Raw genomic sequence first — 24,411 nt, forward strand, 5'->3', positions numbered from 1 at the left:
TCTAACATTTTTGAGCCTCAGTCTCCATTTACTAAATGAGGATAATGATACACCTACTTAAAAAGACCACTACAAGTACCAAAAGAGGCTATGCCTGTCATTTATGTGCTTAATAACTGTTACCTCTTATTTTTAACATAATTATGTTTGGTCCAATGGAAAACACATTCTGCTAACCTCTCTCCCGTCTGAGACAACAAGGCTTTTGGGATCCCTTGGGTGACACTGAGAGATGACATTTATGGCCAACTGCCTTCTCTCTGAGGAGGCCAAAAGCACCTGGTAGGATTTCAGTCACATGCCAGGCTCCAGGTCTACCCAAAGGAAAGACTAGAAAAAAATCCATGTCAGGTATTTACTAACCCACAGAAAGTATGGGTGTTTTAAACCAAGGGAGACCAAAAGCCCATACTGATAAACTGTGAGAAGAAACTTCTTTAATGACCCAATTTCCACTCTCAGCTATATCCTTCATTATTTGGAGCATCACAGCATTGACCGAAAGACTTTCTCATCAACGTTAAACTATTTCATGGTAATCTAGTCAACGTGTTGACATGTTACTCATAAAAAATTGCAATCCCATAATGCAATGATAATTGATATTCCTAATCATGTGCCTAAGATATTGATTAGGGAGCATAATTATTTGAATTAAATTGGAGTAGAGAGGACATAACCTGATTACTTCCCAAATTCTATTTCAGATAATTGTTCCATCATTTATTCAGTTGTTCAAGCCAGAAATATGGATCATCCCTGGCATCTCCCTTTTACCTCCTATAACCAATCTATTACAAAGTCTGATCAATTTTATCCCTCAAATATTTTCTGTATCTCTTGACTTTTTTGGGGGGGTCTTTCTAGCACCACCATTCTAAGGCCTGAACAATTGCAGAAATCTCCTAACTGGTTGTCTTCCCTTCCAATCTATTCCCCACCTACAATGATCTTATCACCATGCCAATCTGATCACATCACCTTCCTGCTTAAACTCTCTTTAGTTCCACCTGACTCTTAAACTAAAGCTAAAAATTCTTCCTGTGTGATTGAAGGTCCTGCAGCTCAGATTCCCATGGAATCACCTGCCTTACCCCACACCTCCCTTCCTTCTGTTCCACAGCCATCATGCCATCTTTCGAATCCTTGTACACATCATGCCCCCTCCCACCCATGTTGTTCCCTCTGCATCGAACACTCTTCCCTCTGTTATGCCTAATCATATGCTTCTCATCCCATAGTTCTCAGGTTTATTTTGAGTTTCTTTGAAAGTCTTCTTGGATCTCCTCTGACAAGGTCAAATCTCTCTACTGCACCCTCTCTTATTACCATAGTTCCATAGTGTCACAGTTCACAGTACCATGAACCTTTCATTCACGGACCTTACATCTTTCTTGAATTTTTATATTTGTGTGATCCTTTGAGTAATGAATACCTGAAAAGAGTTCAGAGATCATGTCTTTGTTTTGTTTTCTCTCCATTATAACACTCTAGGACAAAATTCAGCACGTTTATAAAGAAGAAATTCAGTAAGAATTTGCTGAAGGAATGGAGAAATCAATCACTGATGTGCCTGACTTGGATTAAATAGTTGTACTCTTATTTACTGATTTCAGAATCACATTTAATAGTAAATATCTGTTTGTTTACCCCATGAAATTGTGACAAGGATAAAGCAATGTATAGGCATACCTCCTTTTATTGCACTTCACTTTATTGTGCTTTGCAGATATTGCTTTTTTTTTTTCTCTCTACAAATTGAAAGCTTGTGGCAACCCTCTATCAAGCAAGTCTGTGCACACCATTTTTCCAACAGCTTTCATTCACTTCATGTATCTGTGTCACATTTTGGCAACTGTCACAATGTTTCAAGCTTTTTCATTATTATTCTATTTGCTGTGGTGATCTGTGCTCAGTTACCTCTGATGTTACTATTGTAATTGTTTTGGGGCAACATGAACTGTGCCCATATAAGGTGGCAAACTTAATAGATAAATTTTGTGTGTTTTAACTGTTCCAACGACTGGCCATTCCCCCATCTCTCTCCTGCTCCTCGGGCCTCCCTATCCCCTAAGACACAACAATATTGAAATTTGGCCAGTTAATGACCCTACAATGGCCTCTAAATGTTCAAATGAAAGGAAGAGTCACATATCTTTCACTTTAAATCAAAAGCTAGAAATGATTAAGCTTAATGAGGAAGGCATGTCAAAAGCTGAGACAAGCCAAAAGCTAGGCCTCTTGTGCAAAACAGCCAAGTTGTGAATGCAACGAAAAAGTTCTTGAAGGAAACCAAAAGTGTTACTCCAGTCAACACATGAATAATAAGAAAGCAAAACAGCCTTATTGTTGAGATGGAGCAAGTTTTAGCGGTCTGACAGAAGACAATCAGCTACAACATTCCCTTAAGCCAAAGCCTGATCCAGAGCAAGGCCCTAACTCTCCTCATTTCTATGGAGGCTGAGAGAGGTGAGGAAGCTGCAGGAGAAAAGCTTGAAGCTAGCAGAGGTTGGTTCATGAGGTTTAGGGAAAGAAGCCATCTCCATTACAAAAAAGTACAAGGTGAAGCAGCAAATGCTGATGTAGAAGCTGCAGCAAATTATCCAGAAGATCTAGCTAAGATAGTTAATGAAGGTAGCAATACTAAACAACAAATTTTCAATGTCGACAAAGCAGCCTTACACTGGAAGATGCCATCTGGGGCTTTTATAGCTGTAGAGGAGAAGTGAACGCCTGGCTTCAAAGTTTCAAAGGACAGGCTGACTGTCCCTTGTTAGGGGCTAACGCAGCTGGTGACTTTAAGTTGAAGCTAACGCTCATTTACCGTTCTGAAAATGTTAGGCGCCTTAAAAATTATGCTAAATCTACTCTGCTTGTGTTCTCTAAATGGAACAACAAAGCCTGGATGACAGCACATCTATTTATAACATGGTTTGCTGAATAGTTTAAGCCCAGTGTTGAGACCGAATGCCCAGAAAAAAAAGGTTCCTTTCAAAATATTACTGCTCATCGACAATGTACCTGGTCATCCAAGGGCTCTGATGGAGATGTACAAGGAGATTACTGTTGTTTTCATGCCTGCAAACACAACATCCATTCTGCAGTCCATAGATAGAGAAGTAAAGTTGACCTTCAAGTCTTATTGTTTAAGAAACACATTTTGTAAGGTTATAGCTGCCACAGATAGTGGTTCCTCTGATGGATCTGGGCAAAGTAAACTGAAAACCTTCTGAGAAGGATTTACCATTCTAGATGCCATTAAGAACATACCTGATTGATGGGAACTGGTCAAAATATCAACATTGATAGGAGTTTGGAAGAAGTGGATCCAACCTTCATATATGCCTTTGAGGGGTTCGAGACTTCAGTGGAGGAAGTAACTATAGATGTGGTGAAAATAGCAATAGAACTAGAAGAACTAGAATTAGAAATGGATCCTGAAGATGTGACTGAATTGCTGCAATCTCATGATAAAGCTTTCACAGATGAGGAGTAGCTTCTTAAGGATGAGCAAAGAAAATGGTTTCTTGAGATGGAATCTACTCCTGGTGAAGATTCTGTGAAGACTGTTGAAATGACAACAAAGGGCTTAGAATATTACATAAATTTAGTGGATAAAGCAGCGGCAGGGTTTGAGAGGATTGACCCCAGTTTTGAAACAAGTTCTCTTGTAGGTAGAATGCTATCAAACAGTATTGATGCTACAGAGAAATTGACTGTGAAAGGAAGAGTCCACCGATGCAGCAAACTTCATCGCTGTCTTATTTTAAGAAACTGCCAAAACCATCACAACCTTTAGCAACCACCACCCTGATCAGTCAGCAGCCATCAACATCCAGGCCAGATCCTCCTCCAGCAAGATTATGACTCACTGAAGGATCAAGTGATAGTTAGCAATTTTTAACAAGAAAGTATTTTTAAATTTAGGTTTGTACGTTCTATTTTAGAAACAGTGCTATTGTATACTTAATAGACTACAGTATACTATAAACATAACTTATAGGCACTGGGAAACCAAAAAAATTCATGTGACTTGCTTTTCTGCAATATTTGCTTTATTGTAGTGGTCTGGAACTGAACCTGCAATATCTCCGAGGTATGTCTGTAATATGTTAAAATCCTCTCATTTTTAAAAGTCGTCTCAAATAAGACATGTGCAACTGTGTTCTGACTATTCAAGGAAATAAAAAAATAAATTATTAAATTCTATTCAGTGTATTTTTATTAAGTTTTTTTCATTCAAATTCTGATTTGAAATTGGTAACCCATCCTGGGAATATCTCTATGAAACACTGTGCTCTGTTAGTGGATAAGAAGGCTTACTCTTTAAAACTTTCAGGGCTTCCCTGGTGGCGGAGTGGTTGACAATCTGCCTGCCAATGCAGGGGACACAGGTTCGAGCCCTGGTCTGGGAAGATCCCACATGCCACGGAGCAACTGGGCCCATGAGCCACAACTACTGAGCCTGCGCGTCTGGAGCCTGTGCTCCACAACAAGAGAGGCCGCGACAGTGAGAGGCCTGCACCGCGATGAGGAGTGGCTCCCGCTCGCCGCAACTAGAGAGAGCCCTCGCACAGAAACGAAGACCCGACACAGCCATAAATAAATAAATTAATTAATTAATTAAAAAAAAAAATTTCAACAATACAGTATGTTGCCTTTTGAGGAAAAGCTTAGAATATGTTAGCCATATTTTCTAATTATAATACACAAAATCAGAAGAAATGAAGAGCTAGATAAGGTCTTCCACAAGGCAGACTGTGGGAGAAAAGTCAGGCTCAGGCCTTACGATTCTACAGTTTGTAGCCACCAGAAGAGAGACCTCTAACTGCTCTGGAGAGAAATCAAATCTACATACTAGTACGATGATGCACATCAACTAAGAGACTATTAACTTTACGCATTCTAGAGAAATATATTCAATTTTTAACCAGATGTAAATATAAATAAAATAGCTATTGGTATTCTAGAAAGCTAATGACATAATTCTGTTAAGTGCATATAATTTTATCACTTTTAGTGTGTTTAGCAGTCCTGGATCACATCAGTATAAATGCATAAGGTATTATATACTTAGTACATTTCTCATTTCAATTTTTGCCCTTTCATGTCTTTGGACATTGTGTCCACTTTGGGTTAGGAGTTCCTATCAAAGAACATATCTATGAGAGATGCTATTTTCTTTGAGCTAAACTGAAATGAACTTTTCTAAATTAAAACTGAGTAGATTAATTCAGGTTTCACAATGAAAACAAGAGAACAATGTAGGTTTATTTCATAATATTTAAATAGAATGTATTAAAGAAAAGAGCTATAAAAAGGTAAGTATAATTGTAAACATAACCTGTTTGGGATAACTTTTAAAATATAATACAGTAAGAAAAAATTCTTTAAAATATTTTTGTGTAAAATGCAATCAAATCTAATCAGTTTGGCATTAATTAAGCTCTAATAACATACTTCAGTATCTCTCCTAAGTAGTGTGATCCGTTTCCCCTTCATCCAGGTCGATTTGTGCACATTATGGTGTCATGATAATTTTAAAACATACTGAGAAAATGACAGAGCTGCAAAATTAAAATAAATGATTAATGGTATTTTTTTTCATGTTTTGTACTAATAGGTATTACTGAGTCTTTAAATTAATAGAGCTGTCAAGCTCATGGGTGTTAACAGATCCAGCAATGAACCAAAATGGAAATTATATATTCCAAAGACACCTAAAGATGACACTTTGGAATATTTTAAATTTTAATTAGTAGGTGCAATTGTTTTGTTCCCTGTAACCACTGCAGATTAATTGGAAATTAGTCACAACCAATCCTTTTTTTTAACAGTCTGAGATGAAGAGGTTGGTGCTTTACACCTTAACATTCCTGTTTGGGGGCCAGAAAGCGCATATGCAGTAAAGTGCATTGTCAATTACAAAACAAAAAACAAAAAACAAAAAACAAAAAAAAAACCCCAACTGTTGTGAAATTAGGAAAAAATTATGCACAGGTAAACAAAACTAATTAATGCATAAGTAACAGGGGAACGGAACACACAAACTAATGCCACTAAACACTAAAGTGCCAGTCTTTGGGGAAAAAAGGCTTAGAAATGCAAAATTATGTAAGAGTATTTACCAATTAAGTCTTAGGTAACAGGACGCTTTTACTTTATGTTCTATTTAACTGCTTTTGGAGTCTCACTACCACTCACACCTTAAAAAGTATACCCACCAGAACAGCAATCTGATTATCCAAATATGTCTCAAGATGACAGAAGACTGTTAGTTAATTTTCTGTTCCTCAAAATGTCAAGATTTAGACTCATGGAATAACAAATGGCAGTATTTTCTTAAGATTTATTCTTATTTTGTATTTAAATATTAGGCAAAATGCAATTTCCAGGCATATCAAGAAAATACTCACTGTCTACACCTACCTATTAACAATTTTCCTACTGATAATTTATGGGTTACTCTTTTTCTTTTATCACTAAAAATACACGTTACCTTGCCTGCTTTTTTCCCCCTCTAAAGTAAGCCATCAAAGCGGCTTATGATTCTTTATCCACAGACGCCATGACAGTTCTGGAGGCCAACCATAAAAGGCCAAAAAGTGGGCAGTGTCCAATTCCTGGAAATCCCCACCCCTTCCCCAAAATAGTTGGAATAATCCTCCTACTCTTTAGCCTAAGAAATTACCCAGCCCATAAAAACTAACCACCCCATATTTCAGGGCTGCTCTCGCCTTTTGAGACAGACCGCATTCTGTCTGTGGAATTTGTATCTCTCTAAATAAATCTACTTCTTACCTAAAAAAAAAAAAAAGAGTGCCAATTTTCTCTGATTTCAATGGCTTAAGCAAGTACTACTAGTTCAATGGTATAACTTACTTTGAAAATGCAACAATAACTCAATAGGAATTTCTTATTAATTTATTAATAAATATCTATTGAGGGTTAAAAAATATGGTGTGTCTGCAAAGGCAGCAAGTGTCATGTTTCAATAGCTGTGTAACTTTTAATGAGAAAATAATATTCTTATAAAATTTTCAAAATAAGACTAATTTCCAGGAAATCAACCTGTTACATTAGCTATTATTTAATATTATTTAAACTTAATAGACTTAATGCAAGGGTCTTGAGAGATTCAAGAGTTAGGTAACCTGCAGGTTTCATGCACTATTCTATTCTGCATGAGTTTTAATATAATTTTCCTTTTAGATAATTACTAAAGAAGTTAAATATTATGGTGAAATGATATCTTTTTCCAGTACGAGTTTATCTGTGATTATAGGAAAACAGTAAAAATCACTGCTACATTTTCTATAGTACTTTGGTTAAATCTCAAATAGATGTCAAATATTATCCCAACATAAAGTAACATGAGTTTAACTATTTTTTTCCTGTATGATTCAGGATAACAAGAAAGTTTAAACAATGAAAAAGAAGAAAATTCAGGTGCATTATAAAATATAACAATACTTAATATACACCACAAAATAATTAATACTTTCTCAGTGTTGATACATGTGATGCAAAGTAATTTTCAACAACCCTTCAATACTCTCTTGTGAGTTGTAGGTAGCTGGTTTTAGGAATAAGGAAATAGTTCCAAGATTAAGTAATTCTCTGAAGTCCAGAGGTCACTGATACAACAAATATGAGACACTGGATTCTGGCCTTTATTTCTGTTTTCTACCCATTGGGATCTAGTTATTTTGCACAGTACTATTACTAAGCAGTTTTTTCCTCCCCTTCATATAGAAATCCCATAAAACATTGTTTTCAAGGAGTGAAAAATATTTTTAACCTCAGACTACTTTGAATTGCTGCTAATGGGCTAGAGAAGTGGACCATTTTAGTTGTGGATGCCAGCTTGCTCAAACTAACTTCTAAAATATTAAAACCTAGAATGGGTTTCAAATAAAAAGCTGACATACAGAAGCTGTAATAAAATGGTTGAGATTCTATAATTAAAGAGTGGTAAGGTTTTGTAATTTCTAACCTGTTTTCAGTTCCCAGGTCTGTGATCAGTTAATCCAGGTAGTAGGTATAAGGAGACCCACCTGCCATAAAGATAAGCAAATTCTAGCTATTTTCCTACTTCTTAAATTTCCCATTCTCCCCATAAATCTTTTAATGTTCTGTTTATATTTAGGATTTAGTAGCTTCTTTTCAGGAAACATTGTTCTAGCCACAATTTGCCTTTAAAAGTATTTGCTGTATCTTTAGTAATCAAGAGAGATGTAAGCATATAAACTACGGAAACAAGTAATCTGTCTGATATCCTTGTACTTCCCAATATAATATCATGTGAAATTCTCATTCAAATGGTATTCCCAAGCAGAAAGAATTTTCATGATATTCAGCTTTACAAGTGAGTTGAAAGGGCTGTTAAAACAATCTCTTTCTTAAAATTGCTTAATTTGCTTCTCAACTGTAAGTGCCCTATGCTTGGTTTGCTGTGGTTAGAGCTGCCCGAGAAAGTCTCAGTGCCTGGCTGCCTGTTTTACGCTCACTGCTATGCATCACAGAAAATTTCAGAGACCTTGTATTTTCTTCTCTCTCAACTTTTTATCCTTAGGCAAATAAGCCTAATGAACTGATGACAGGTTTGGGAGTAGAAAAACAAGTTAGAAACAGTCCCAGTTTTATAACTCTTTGCTTCATGACCTTGAACATTCACCTAACCTCACCTCCACAGTCTAAAAGCCTCCCATATAATCACATAACTTACTTGCAATACTCTTAAAATGTTTGCCTACAGACAAAGTAATCTAAAAAAAAATCTCGTGTGGTCATCCACATCATTACTGCCTAGAGAAATACATAAAACTTAACTTTATCTTTATAGGTGAGTAGAGAATCTCTGCCTTTTTGGTCAATTATTTTCACTCAAATAACAAGGTAAATGTAGTCTCAACTGCCTAAATGCAGGACACAAAAATGGGAAAAAATTAATGAAGTTTTCTCAAAATGGATAAGATTTATAATTCAAGGTTTAGAGCAGTTCTCAGACTTATTTAGAATTTCTGTAAAATATATGTAAATGGGGACTGTACTGTGAAATCTGTAAGTTGGCAGATAAGTACTTCTGGCTAATAATATACCAATCTGATGGGGACTATTCATGCAGATCTCAAAATGTCCATATACAAAATCTAAGGAGAGTGGTGGTGTTTTCAGTTCTAGTCAAGAAGAAGTAAGCACATGCTACCCTGTCTCTCCCGCTGAAGGCAACTACCAACCCTGCACAGAATGCACGGAGCAGCTAACTGAGGATTGGTGAAAAGCAAATGACAGTACGTAGATTGGGGAAGGAAACCAGAGCATGAAGTGCCACTGAGCCAGTGATGACCTTCCTGTTTTTTCTCCCTTCTCATATTCCCCAGTCTGGAATTAAAGGCAGCTCAAAACCTGGAACAGTACACCAAGTACAGATGGAAACCTCCAAGAAAAGTCCTGTGTTTCTGGGGTAGGAAATGAAGGACATACAGGGAGAGGTCAGAGAGTGTGAGAGAAGTATCTTGTGTCATTTCCCCCTCCCCCCGCCACCCCAATCTCTCCCATCCCTGTCCCCTGGCAATTCCATAGCAGTGGCAGGTGCCTACAACTCCACTGAAGGAAAGCCCTTCTCTCTGGTCAGTGAAACTATGGTCCCAAAAGCATGGGCAAATACCTGCTGATTTTTTTCTCTCTTCATCCCCTTACCACAGGGCCCTGGAAGCAGATACTATATGAAGAAGTACATGGTAGTTCAGAGAAATGAAAGCCTTCTATTTCTAGTCAGAGGAGCCCTGGGAGTCAAAAAACATCAGGGAGATCCTAGAGTGGAGAGGGCCTCAAAAAGACTATCTCTTAAAGTTGTATGTGATCTCCTGAGTTTACCCCTGAGCAGTGTATGCACAGATTTGACCTTATGAAGCATACTGACAATGTAGAGAACTGAATTAGGGGGTAGACCACCACCCAGGTTCCACATAAGCCTGTGGATCTTGTACATGTAGGATAAATCTAAATAACACTGCAAAAACTTTGAAAATTGAACTGACATTAGAACCACAGCTCACAGGCAGCAGATCTGGATTTGTGGCCTGAAACTAACTGGGTCAGTTACCTGCTAAAATAGCAACAATAACAAATCAACATTCCCCACAAGAATTAAACAACACCTAGAGTCTAATAACATGATTGTATCATTTTTAGGATACAATCCAACATTTTTCAATACATGATGATCCAGGAAAATCTCAAAAACTCCCAAGGGGAAAGACAGCCAGTGATGCAACCTCTGAGATGATAAAAGTGTTGGAATTACCAGACAAGAAATTTACAGCAGCAACTATAACCATGCTCCAAGAAGTAATGGCACACACTCTTGAAATGAAAGGTAAGATAGAGACGGTCAGCTGAGAAATAGAGGATATGAAAAAAAAAAAAAAAAAGGAACCAACTGAAAATTTTACAACGGAAAAACTCAACGACCAAAATAAAAGTTAACTGCATGGGCTCAAGAACAGCATGGAGATAAGAGAGGAAAAAGTCAGCGAGCTTGAATATAGATGAATAGATATTATCCAATATGAGCAATAGAAAGAACAAAGAGGAAAGAAAAAATTAACTGAGACTCAGATATTGGGATACTACAGAAATATCTAAAACATATCATCAGAGTTTAGAAGGAAAGGAGAAAGACTGTGGTGCTTAAATCAGTATTTGAAGAAATAATGGCTGAAAACTTCCCAATTGGGCAAAAGACATAAACCTACAGATTCATGAAGTTCAGAGAAACTAAAACAGAATAAGCTTAAAGAAATCCATGCCCACTCATCAAAATCAAAGTACTGAAAAGTAAAGACAGAGGGAAACATTCCTGAAAGCAGCCTGAGAAAAATAATGCATTACATATTGCAGAGCAATGATTGACATGTGGACTTCTCATCCGAAACCGTATTATGTAAAAGACACTATGTGAGGTATGATGAGGAATTAAGGATGAAATCATAAAATGTTTACAATTAAGTCAGAAGAGCTGGACACATACATGCATTGCTGAAATACAAAGCTGTGCACTGGGATGGCATTAAGAAGATATTAACAGAGTCACAGGAGTACAAAGGATCAGGCAGTTATTTCACACAGATGGGGAGTTAAAAGGTTTCGTGAGGAAATTGTTGCTAAGCTTGGCATTGAAGGAAGGGATTTTATTTTATTTTTAGTATATATGTATTTATATCCCATCACTTTCCAGAAAGATTTTGAAGTAACTTATAAAAATATATATATATCCCAACAGCACAGGATAATTAACTCAGGCAAAATAATAAACCGTAGGTAAGATTAAATGAAAGAAATGCAAACCATGGGTCCTACAGAACTGCTGGAAGAAACCACAGATTTCCTGGGAGCCTGCTTGAAGGCCAGAAAAATGTGTCTATTTCTAAACCACAAAATAGGGGATGGAGATTGCAGGTACATAATTAAGCAGTATGAGTAGAAAGCCTTTGGAGAGTGGTCCCTATGAAGCATGGTTGGCTGATGGAAGCCTTGGGAGAATGATTTAATGCCATGACAAGGATATTGAACTCTATGCTGTGTGAAATGAGGAGGCAATGAACTTTGAGATCAGGGAGTTGGCTGATCATAGTTATGTTGTTCAGTAGTAATTCTGGCAATGTGATGGATGGCTTTGGCTATACTGGGAAGGAAAATATAATGTATTAAGTAAAGAGAAAAAATGTAAATAAGGTGAAAAAGAACTGAATTCTGTTATAACTGATAGAGTTGTAACTGATTACGAGTACAAGCCACTGAGTGAGGCAACAAAGCATCATAATTAAGGGAAAAGGCATTAGAGCCCACTGACTACCTCTAACTGTGTGGCCTTGGTCAAGATGCTTGGCTTATCTGCTTCAAGGTTGTTTTTTTTTTAATTTATGATATGGGAGTCATAATAACTTTACTGACTTCTTAGGGTTGTTTTGAGGATTAAATAAAAATAAATATGAATATACAGAACAGAAACTGGTATATCATGAATGATGCTAAATATTGTTAAGCATTATTACCATGGTTTCTTCCAAACATCTCAACGACACCTCAGTGTTTTGTAAATTCAGTTAGCCTTCATCTACATATCACTAAATTCCTGGGACTGGAAGATCTTACATTTATAAAATGTTTATTTTCTATCTTAATGTCCTGAGATTAAATTGTATTTCAGCAAATGATTTAAGATTAAATAACACTTTACAATTATGATTATTTTAAATGATTACAACAAACACATAAGTAAAAATTTAATAGGCCCTGAAACACTGTTCCTCTTTTTAAAGAGCTTACATTTTAAAGCTGTGCTGAATATATTCTCTTTGCAAAAACGAGCGTCAAAATGAAGATAAACTCCAAGTAACTGCAGTGTCTAGGGCCATGGGAAAAAGATCCAGCCTTCCTAAGAGAGGGTACGAGCAAAAGCTAGGCAACTAGCCGATGTCTGAATCAACTAGAAGCTAGAGCCAGAGAAGGAAAGTGGCATGCAAGGCAGAAAGCAGCATCTTATAGAATGGTCCACTCAGTGGAAATGGGGACTGAAGGAGGCAGTGGCTCTTAGGGCACTAAACGACCAAGTATGTGTCCCAAGAATACTAGGGATCACACTTAAAGCAGTAAGACTACCAGGCTTGGCGGGGATTGGCTAATTACCAGCTCAGGGCTGAGTTGAGTGTTGAAGGTATTTAATACTAGAGGCTGAGACTGGGTAAGTGGGTCAGAGTCCTGAGAAGTATTATACCAAGGAAGGTATTTAAAACAGGCAAAGAGAGACCAAAACACATGTAAATGCCTTCCAGAAGTTGTCTTGACTTCAGCTATCACTTTCATATTTTACCTGTGGTCATTTCACCATTTAGCTTATGATCTGTTCATGACTTCCCTCCCATTCTCTACCACATGGAAGAAAGTTTCAGGAATCTTTTCTGACTTAATCATAGACAAAGCACCCAGAGTGATATTGCATTACAACCTGTTTGGCATTACTTTTCATAAAAGTAACACAAGTAACAACTAGTACATGACTATTAATATTTCAATGTATTAACAGAATGTAGCCTATACAATGTGTAAAATGAATACATAATTGATAATGCAGAGGGAAGTGGCCCAAAAGTTTAATCGTCCTATTTCAGGAAACAGAGAGATTAAATCTTTTAATGTTGAGAAAGTATTTCTTCTCCGATACATTCAAAATTCTTTGCTTTGAGAATGTAATGAATAAAGATAACTCAAAATAACTTTTACATGTATGTATATATGAAAAATATGTGAATGAATTGCTAGCCAACCTACATTATGTTCAGTGAAAGATTTAGTAGAAAGCATTTTTTAAAATTATTATACTACCCCAAGAATTATTTAAGAAACTCACAAATTCAAAATGCACGTGGTGTTGGCAGCCTAACGATGTGCGAGGCACAGTGCTATGCTCTGCAGGTACAGGGATGGCTAAAATCATAGTGCCTGACCTTAATAAGCTTACGTCTACCCAGAAGCTAGTCAGAAAAGCCGATAACTTCAATTTAACGTAGTTAGTTCTTCGATAAAGCTATGAAGCACTGGGGCTGAGCTTTTAGACTAGCTGGGGTCAGGGACGGGATAGAGTGAAGGGAGGGGTGATATTCAAAACAGAATTTATGGAGGAGTGGCAGCATGAAATGAGTCTCAAAAGATGAGTTGTGTAACTCAACTAAAGAAGGAGAAAGGTTTATTTGGGCAAGAGGAAAGTATATGAAAATATGAAAAAGAAGTAAGCGATGATAGCAGTGAAACAGGAAGCCCGATTCAAACTATATTTTATCAGATAGAAAGTAATTAAATGTTTTAATTGGAAGAGTGTCGTGGTGAGATTAGCATTTTATAGTGATCATTTTGGTAGAAGAGTGAAGGATGGATCTAAATAGAAAAAAAAAAAATGGGGATGGGGAAAAATTGATGTGGCTATTGCTGAGAGAGAGGAGAAATGAAATGGGCCAAATCTAGGACAATGGTGGTAGGGATTAAAAGAAAAGAGTCCAGAAATATGACATATTATCAAGTGGGCACAGTTAGTGAATTTTAGGGTATGGAGAGAATTATAGGATGACTCTCAGATTTCTAGCTTAGGAAACACTGGGCTCCACTAACTCAATATGGTAAAGGGAGGAGCAGGAATTTTGGAATGTAAGAAAAAGTCATTATATGGTGGGTAGGGAGGAGGTGGAAGGAGGTACATGATGCGTTCATTTTGGTTACACTGAATTTGAGGCTTCGTATGGTCACTCCTCACTTAATGAAACTTTACTAGACACCCATCACTCAGAATAAATTGGGGTGGGAGGGCTGGGTGTGCAGATACAAAATGAAATCCGACCTAGTGTATGACCTCCCATATATTACTGCTCTTCCTTGTCTCCGCCCTAAGCTGCTCAGTTTTTTCTCCCCACAATGGGAACATATGGACAACAGAGTCAGTATGTTCGAAGTGGTCAGGAGGAAGGAATGGGGAGGAAGATAGGAAAGGGAACAGAGTTAGGCTCTGGAGTCCACCCTAAAGAAAGGCTCTTCATGAACTGTTTCAATATAATGTCTTCTAGAATTAATTGTGTCTTTAGTTTGTTATGCTTATTAACATTGCTAATTGTTAAATGGTTAAAATCCATTCTCTGTTAACTCAGTGACTATTACAAAACTGTGAACAGAGGAGTATCTAACAAGTTTCTGTTGACTACTTTATAGTGAGATAATTGAAAAGGTCATAAAAATAATTACAACATGTGAAGAGACAGTTTTAAGCTTTTTGGTTTTTGTTTTTCCTGGTAATTGGAACTTAGGATTAGTGAAATTTGTATGTAAATATTACCTTAATTTTTTTTCAATTACTTTTTTTATTGTGATAAAATATATGTAACATAGAATTTACCATTTTAACCATTCTTAAGTATACAGTTCAATGGCATAAGTACATTCACACTGTCGTGCAACCATCAACACACCTATCTTCAGAATTTATATTACTCTGATTCTTAAACAAATATTAATTGATGTAAGAATCAAGACCCACTTATCACATGCTTTTCTATTTTATATATTCCACTTAAAGAAAAGCAGAACTTCTGCTGTGCTCTAAAATTATATCTAGAGCAATTTCTTCATAAATTGAGTATCAGCTTATGGATATTTAAATTCAGCGAAGAATTTTAACATTCTACCATTTTTATGTTCTGTAAGAGAAACGTGTTATTCAGTTGAAGCAAAGAACACTCTTAAGTTCAACCATACCAACGCTATGAATACTAAATATTCTCTTTAGTTAAAGTGAAATTTAAAGTTCAGAACTCCATGTGGTTCTAGGAAAAGAATAGTATGCCAGAATGTGAAATAACAATAATGAGCCATAGTCTAGTACAGTTCTTGGTCCACTGTGTTGACGAAATAAATGTTTTAAATGAATAAGAGAGTTTACACGGAGAGAAAACTAAATAGTCGTTATATAAAACTTATTAATTTCACAATTGTTTAGATCATGATAATTAATAGGTGAAATGAATATCCTGTTACTCGCTGAGAGAAAAGTTAACGAAAGAGTCATCAGAAGAGCTTGTGTGAAATAAGCTACAAGTATTATAATGCACTAATTACGTTTTAATAGATACAGACTTTTTAAAGCTAGGGAGAGGCAGTAAGTGATTTATCAAAGGCCATACTCTGGAGCGGAGGGTCACAGGGATGGCCTGGGGCCTTCTCAGGTGGAGATCCAGGGTGGGGAGTCGCCATGAAGAGTGCAGACAGTGGAGCCAGGTTACCTGCGTTTCCAGTTCTACCCTGCCACTTACTATCTGGGTGGAATCAGGCAAACTATTTAACCTTTGTCTGCCTTTATCCACAAAATGAAGCTTATTATAGGATTTCTGTGAGAATTAAATTTGTCAATACAGGTCAAAGTGTCTCAAACTATGTGGCACAAACTAAAAGCTTAATAAATGTTCGATATTTTTATTGCCATGAATCCTTCTTGATTTAAAACATGGCACAGGGACTAAATTTCCCTTCTCCCTGAGAAGAGTGTTTAAATCTTTCAATAGTTTCCTATTGCACTTAGAATCAGATGTTAATTCTTTACCATCATTTTTTCTACTTGATCTGTCCCCTGCCCATCTTTTCTACTTTACCTCTTACACTCTCACCCAACCTCTAAAAACTTTGGTTCCATCATCCTTCTTACTGTTTAACATACTGAGCTTTTGACTCTTCTTTCAAAAAGGCCTCCCAGACTCACTCATCTAAAGTAGTACTCTTCATACTCCACCCAGTTCCTCTCTGTCATTTTTCATAACTCTAGTAATCAAAAGTTATATTGATTATGCATCTGTTTGTTTATATTTATTAATTTATTTAATCTCTTATTATCAGAATGTAAGTTCCTTGAGGACAATTATATTATGGAATACATTCTATTCCATGTTCTATTATTCCAATGTTTTATTATTGATCAGGTTTCTATTCTTAGTGCCAAGAGAAGTGCCTAGCATATTACTGAAATGCAATAAAATGTTCACTATACAAATGAAATTTAGGGAGATCTAAATGTCTGAGTTAAATAATATCTCGTTATGCAGAGAACAACTACAATGGTAGCTTTTCTATAGAGAAGGAAGACCTCAAATCCCCAAATGGAGGCAAACGAACAGATAGGTAATAAATTCAGGGAGAATTATGTTTGAAGACCCCATAAATACTTTTCTTATAAGGCGTTCTGAAATAAGTACAAGAAAGGTTAAGAGAAACTTTATCAATCTTGTTTAGTTCCAGAGTTTATAATTGATCTACGGTATCCAAAGATTATACTTTTGCTAACACAAACATTCAAATACTAATCATTGCCAAGGGCATATAATGCCTAAAACCTGAACGCATTGGCTCTGTCACAAAAAAAAAAAAAAAAAAAAAAACGGTACTGGGTGATAGGTCCAAAGCTTAGGTATTGTGATTATTTACTTATAGGAGTATGTGATTAGTTAGTTATGGGAATATATAGTATCTGGGAAGCAACATTGAAAGTGACATAGCATTTTAATTACTCTGTACTCACGGTGCATGGGGTCTGCATCCATGGTTCCCCATCGATCTGCATTGGCAGAGACTTGCTAGTCCTGGGGAAAAATATTTCATTTTAAGTTTAACATGGAAATACTTGATACAACAGACTATACGTCCCATAAAAAATTATGAGACCAGGGAATGCAAATATGGTAATAGCTGGGCTCTGCTCTCAAGTTATCTCTTTGAAAGGAACTTCAACTTTTTTTTTTTTTGCCACACCACGTGGCATGTGGGACTATAGTTCCCCAACCAGGGATCAAACCCGCACCCCCTGCATCGGAAGATCGGAGTCTTAACCACTGGACCACCAGGGAAGTCCTGGAACTTCAACTCTTGATATTAATGAATACTTTGAAAGGTATCTTAGTTACAGGAATGTTAAGAGCTTCCTGGTAACTGTCGTGATATAAACAAAAATTCTGGACGCCAAAAGACAAATGTAGGGTTTATGTTTAATGCCACAATCAGAATTCCTACAGCCAAAAGGGCCTCCCTTGTTTTCATGCAAATCCACATTGTAAACATGGAGAAAAAGTGTTTGACACCTCAGATTTTCCAGTATCAACTTTCATATATATAACACCAATTATATCTGTGCTATAATCTGTGGTTTCACGTTAGGGTAAAAATAGACCTTTTCTCTACAGGTAAAATTTTGAAAAAATTTTTTTTTAAAGATTTAAATGTAATACACATATAAAATCCTACTTTATAATAATCCATTATTTAATTTATAGAAGCAATGGTAGACTTTAGTCCATGAAAGAATGTAAGTTAACGGTGCGTCAAAAGTGTTTTCATTGGGTAATTTGCCCAGTGGATATTTTGATGCCTCAGTAAATTAAACGGAGTGTGAGCCAGATTAGAGGGGTTAGAATTTGTATGTTAGAATTGTATCCACGGTCTCAACAAAAGAGAATCAAATTCCAATGGACATGGTAAGTAATAGTGAACCAAAACTTTGTAAATACTGTCCATTTTCATTATTTTGAAATATATCAGCATTAATCACTGATAACTTGAGGCACAGATAAAACAAACATGGTTATCAGAGTCTTGTATGGCTTTAATTAATTTGTAGTTATGCCATGTCAACCTCCTTTCTCAATTATAGAGAAAGAGCTACCTGATGACCACAGAGGAGCACTGAGCCAGCCGCCGCCCAGCACTTTTCAGTCCTGTGTATATTTGCCCCATCTCCATGGCTCCTTCCAAGCCAACCACCTCCAGCAGCTGATCACTCAGATCTGAAAGAAAACAGAAACCTTGTAAATTACAGTGCCTATGCATATGTGCACAATTTCATGTCATTGGGTGTTATGGAAATGAAAAATGAAAGCTACTTCACAAAGAAAGCTTCTCTGTCTTGGATACTCTACTAAAAGTAACGAAAAGATGGCCTACTTTTGAAACTCTCAGTTTAACCAGACCCTGAGGTGCTGTGGAAAAAGATGTGCTGTCAGCTTATTCTAAAACAGAACGGGAAGAATGGATTCTGAGCCAAATAATGCCAAAAAATATACCAGTAGTTTTTAACATCAACAAACTTAACGTTATTCCACATGTATATATGGAACATTTTACATCCCACATCAGACATTTGGCAGCAAATACACATTTCAATACTATAAATAAAGTATGAGGATATGCTGTCAAACATGATTTTGTTAAATTACTCGAAAAAAAGACCTTAGAGATCATGGAATTAAAGTTTCTCAACTTAAAGATAAGACTTGAGGCCCTAAATCATTGAGTAAATTGTCCAAAGTCATAAGTAAACTTGAGCAGGATGTCAAGTTTTTCTTGAACTTGAAAACAGAAATTTTTTTTTTTTAATGATAAGGAATGTGCTACCACATTCTACTTGGGAGTAGGTTAGATAATTAGCACAATACAATCATAATTTTTTTTTTTTTTACCAGAGAACAGTAAAAAGAGGCTAATAGCATTACATATTGCTTGTCGAGTGTTTCCTAAGTGCCTGTCACTGGACTAGTCACTCTCTGTATATCACCTCCCGTGCTCCCCCCCCGCAAAACCAGTTGAAGACAAATATGATTATTAGAATTTACAGATAGAGAAGCTAAAAATTAGAGAAGCTAATTTATTCATATTAACATACATAGGAAGTGACAGAGCCAAAATTTGAATCCAATCACTCTGAGGCATAACCACAATGCTGTATTTGATAAACGAGCCACACCAAAGAGACATACTTTTAAAACTTATAGAAATATTTCTTATTTCGGGAGTAAGAGTGTTCTGTGTGAGCTCCAAAGTCCCTTTTCAACCTGAAGACTTTCACTCAGCAGGAAAGCAGAGCAAGTACTCACATCAGTAAACGCCGACAGAGCGCAGTCTCAGCACACAGCCCGTTCGCTTACTTATTTGGCTCAGAATGCCTGAACCTTTGATTTGAAGGTAAAATTCTAGGTGCACATATATGGTCCTTTTCTATACTGATATTTTCATGTAATCCCATGTATTTTCAAATGTCAATAAATTGTTTAATATTGTTTTAGTAGCAACAAAAGCTGGAGGGGGTGGCATAGAGTGGCATAGGGTAGGGCATGATGATTATACAGATAACCATGTAATAGCTAGTCGTAGCTGAGGGTGCACTTGAAGAAAAACCAGCATGTGTGTGTTGTATGTACTCCATTTTGTACAGAAAGCCCTCATTCCCCGCTAATGAATCCATTTTAGCATGAAGTTCAGAAAAATAAACGATATATTTTCAGCGCTGTTCAAATGTGTGGTGAACAGCACTTTGAAATCTCAAAGTTTGCTAGGCCCATGATCTTTGGCAAATTTTATATAGGCCCTGAAAACAAAAAGTGTAACCAATCCACTGTATTTTTTTTGAAGAGAACTGATTTTAGAAAAACTATTATTTTTTAAACTTTAAGCTCTAGCTGCAGCATGAGATTTCTTCACGTGGACACGATCACCCAGCTACCAGATCAAATGTTAACAAGTCCTAATAACCGAGAACATTCACCTTGCTGTTCTAAACCCTATTTAGACTTATTTCTCATGAAACTTATTCTGTGTTTCTAGTTTAAATTTATGTTGCCAAGAACAGATGGACAAGGAATGGAAACATATTCTTTCAGCTGTAGCCGGCACTAAAATGTGCTTGGCTCTATAGCCTGGGTGTTAATATACGCATTTTTTAGATACATGTCAACCGGCAAACTGCACTGTGGCAAGCGCTAAAACCCCAGATGTGTGTCTGGTGATATTTATAAAACAACAACCACCACAAAAGTGAAGTTCATATTTAGTATTACATATCTTCCACTGCTTGATTCTTAAATAGGTGAAATGTTATGCTGATTTCTGTAAGGATCTGGGTGATGGAAACTATTCTACAAGAAGCGAAATACTTTCTCACAGGAGAGTTAATCTGTATAAGCCCTAACTTCTCCATGAATCACAGGGACTGTCTACACCCACACCATATTGCTACTGTCTACCACCCTCCTTCTGATTTTTTTCTTTCTTTTAATTTGTCTTTGTTTTTCTCCCTGCAAAAATGCCATGAAAATCAATTCTACCATTAATAATTGGTAATGAAGACATTTCTTACAGATTTAGAAGACCTAGGCTTTCAAACTTTCACGTTCTTGCTAACACAAAGAACTGTAGAGAAATGGTGGTCTATTTACTAGCTCTGGTCAAAGCAAATAAATACCATATTCCTTCTAATTAAGTGTTCAGAAAAAAAAAGAAATTCTAATTTGTGCTGCATAAATTTGCTCCCATAAACACTTCGACATTTTTTTATACAGAAGCCTGCAATGTCTGTGTACAATTGCTGCCTCTTACATATTGTCTTTGAGGTCAGGGTCCTGACTGATTTCAGACAAAGATAATTTCTATACAATTTTGAATTCTGTTTCTACATGTGGTATCATCTAGAAACATCAAAGACTTCCTCACGTCACATTCTAGCTAAAATTTACTTTAAGTGCAGGTCCCTTAGGATGTCATAACCAACCAGATTCACCTCCTTAATTGGTCTGCTACCTGGCTATTGCCTTCATACTTAAAAGTAGGAGTAGTGAACTACAGCCCATGAACCGAATCCAGCCCACTGCCTGTTTTTGTATGGCTTGCAAGTTAAGAATGGTTTTTACATGTTTACAGATAGAAAAAAAATTTTAAATGACATATTGTGACATCTGAAGATACATTAAATTCAAATGTCACCAATCACAAATTAGTTTTTATTGGGACACAGCCACTCATTCGTTTAGGTTTTGTCTATGTCTGCTTTCACACTACAATGGCGGAAGAGAGTGGCTGCAGCAGAAATCACATGGCCCAGAAAACCTGCAATATTTATTATTTGGACCTTTAGAGAGAAAGTGCCAAACTCTGCCTAAGAGAAACATTAACTATTTTGGGCCACTGACTTTTTCACTTTAGTACTGCCACTATAAATCCTAATGGCATCACAGTGGCCTGAAAGACATAATGTCCGAGCACTCATTCCTCAGTGTGTGTATTGGTGCGTAAAAGAGCTGCTCTCAACCATGGCATCTCACCACACTCATGTACTGTGGGGTTTCTTATAATCAGTTTGTTATCAATCGTGTAATACCAAAGTTTCTAAGTAACTTGGTTACAAAAGAAACTAGAGCAGCTGAACATTCAGCATCATGCTCAGTCATTGCATCTGGTTGGCTTTCTTGCGTGTGAAAGAAGAATCATAGGTAGGAAGGCAGAAGTTGCATCTGGGCCAGGAGATGCAGGTGAGAGCTCCCCCTGGGGGAGTCATGCGCTGAGCACTGAGAAAGCCTGACCTCCTGATATTGGGAAGTGTGTCTATTCCAAGGAAGACAGTGCTTTTGATCAATTAATGATATGAGATATACTACTGAAGGGGAAAAATAGTACGTTTCTGAAAGAGTTAGCATATCTTTCCAAATTGCTCCAGGGGTACAACAGAGGCAAGAGAATCTGCCAAATTTGGTATTTTCATATTTAAAATAGAGAGTCCAGAAGAGGTACTTCAGAGGGAAGAAACTTAATGAAATAACCAAAACTGGCATATAGTAGAGCAAGATTCTTAACACGGGGCAGTGACTCTGAATGCAGAAGAATGTAACTTTTTCACTAACATGTAATTGAAATTAAGCACTTCTTTCAATTATAAATTTAGGCAATAAACCACAGTCATAGTAGAAATATCTCTGACTTTGTCACTGACCGATATCATAGATATTTCCATATCACATTACAGTTGTTGCAATATTTCAAAATTCTATTTATACTAATCTTTACTGATACCTTAATAATTATTGAGCCCCTCCTAGATTTCTAAAGGTAATTTATTAATATGGGAAAAGAATCTAAAAAAGAGTGGATATATGTGTATGTATAACTGATTCACTTTGCTGTATACCACTGTAAATCAACTATACTCCAATAAAAATATTTTGAAAAGAAGCACATATATTACTAAATCAAAACCTTAACAACATTTCAATATCATTGATTTCCTTTGTAATCCTGCATATTTTTTTGTGAATTTTAAAACATTACTCTGAGAAGAGTCAGTAGATTTCACCAGACTGGCAAAGAGGACCGCAACTCAAAAATGATAAGAAACTCCACTTTAGAGTTTAATTTGCCTTATGACTTTGGATATCTTTTCCTGAGCATTGTAAGTGCTGCATTAGTGTTACACAGGGAATCAGGGGTATGAACGTAAAATCTGAAAGTCACGGGTGCAGTATAGATTTGAGAACACAGGAGCAGAACAGCTAATAAATGGATAATATTTATTCATAGCTTAGGCTCTTCATTTTTGACAGTTATACCCTGATAATATGTCTCATTATGTAATTGTTTCAGACTGCCATATGTAGGGAACAGAAGAGGATGCATTACAAACACAGACTGAATGTGGGTTGTAGCATTTTGGCATTTCGTTGAATATAGTGTGTACTGAAGGGAGAGGAATGGGGTGGAGGCAGGGCAGGACATCCTCCTTCATGCATGGAGTCCAGCAACACACGGCAACACAGGGGGCAGCTATGTCCTGGGGCACAGTCATTGATTGACTCATTAAGGACATTTTGTCATCACCTAAATTGCTAATTATATCACCAACAATGAAGTCCTTATTTGGCCAGGGCGAGACGAAGCTAGCTATAGAGTTGTACCTTCTGATTGTGGGAAGATTATATGCCTTCCAGTGATGCTTGTTTTATCTAGCAGACATTTGAAACATGCCTGAGGATCCAGAATAAACTTTTAAAAAGCCAAGGGATGTATGAAATTCCTCCACCAAAGCAAATGCTTCAAGGATTCTTTTCTAACATGTCCACCTATTGCCCGTTGATTTTTTTTTTTTAATAAATTTATTTATTTATTTTTGGCTGCGTTGGGTCTTCGTCGCTGGGCGCCGGCTTTCTCTAGTTGCGGTGAGTGGGGTCTGCTCTTCGTTGTGGTGCGCGGGCTTCTCATCGCGGTGGCTTCTCTTGCTGCAGAGCACGGGCTCTAGGCGTGCGGGCTTCAGCAGCTACGGCTCGCGGGCTCTAGAGTGCAGGACCAGCAGCTGTGGCGCATGGGCCCAGCTGCTCCGCGATCTTCCCGGACCAGGGCTCGAACCCATGTCCCCTGCGTTGGCAACCGGACTCCCAACCACTGCGCCACCGGGGAAGCCCTGCCCATTGATTCTTAATTTAGATGTACTCCCCATGAACATAAATAGCTGTTTTCTCCTACCTCCATAAGTTAGAAAATGAAATTAGCAAAGGGCCCGAGTGGACAGAGCTAAGCAAAACTGTATTAATAGGAACTCTGTGTTTCACAGTACAAGTATATTTAAAACAAAATTTTAGCACCTCAGGGAACCTACTATACAATTACAGGTCTATCAAGAAAATGGAGATTATATATATGGTACGCCTACCGTGAGCAGGCTCTCTGCTAAGGGATTTACAGGCATTTTTTCCATTTAAGACTCCCAACAATTCCTTGAGGCTGGTATTATTCTCCCCATTTTATTGATGAGGAAACTATGCTACCTGTTCAAGTCTTCACACATAGTTGAAAATCTGGTTTTCCAGCTAGGTTGCTTGACTCCAAAATCCATGTTATTGTACATATTGACATCAGTAAGAACTAACCAATTAAATGTTATCAGTAATTGAAAGAAAAAATACGACAAAGAAATATATGATACCTTAAAATGGTACCATTAATAATTCCACCAGTAAACCATTTCAGATGCTGTCACCAAATTATAATACAGTATAAAACTCACATTCA

General features: G+C 36.9%; 1 protein-coding gene across 6 annotated transcripts in view; it reads right to left on the bottom strand.

The window, feature by feature from the left end:
* DGKB (diacylglycerol kinase beta) overlaps nt 1–24,411 on the bottom strand; it is a 706,264-nt gene that overhangs the window by 18,378 nt on the left and 663,475 nt on the right. For all 6 annotated transcript variants that reach the window (XM_036862745.1, XM_036862743.1, XM_036862746.1 and 3 more), the window contains 2 exons: nt 18,251–18,371; nt 17,114–17,174 (listed from right to left, as the gene is read on the bottom strand). In XM_036862745.1, coding sequence (XP_036718640.1) covers nt 17,114–17,174; nt 18,251–18,371 — 182 coding nt within the window. The remainder of the gene's footprint in view (nt 1–17,113; nt 17,175–18,250; nt 18,372–24,411) is intronic.

This window comes from Balaenoptera musculus, chromosome 9, assembly GCF_009873245.2.
Source record: "Balaenoptera musculus isolate JJ_BM4_2016_0621 chromosome 9, mBalMus1.pri.v3, whole genome shotgun sequence".
Lineage (NCBI taxonomy): Eukaryota > Metazoa > Chordata > Mammalia > Artiodactyla > Balaenopteridae > Balaenoptera > Balaenoptera musculus.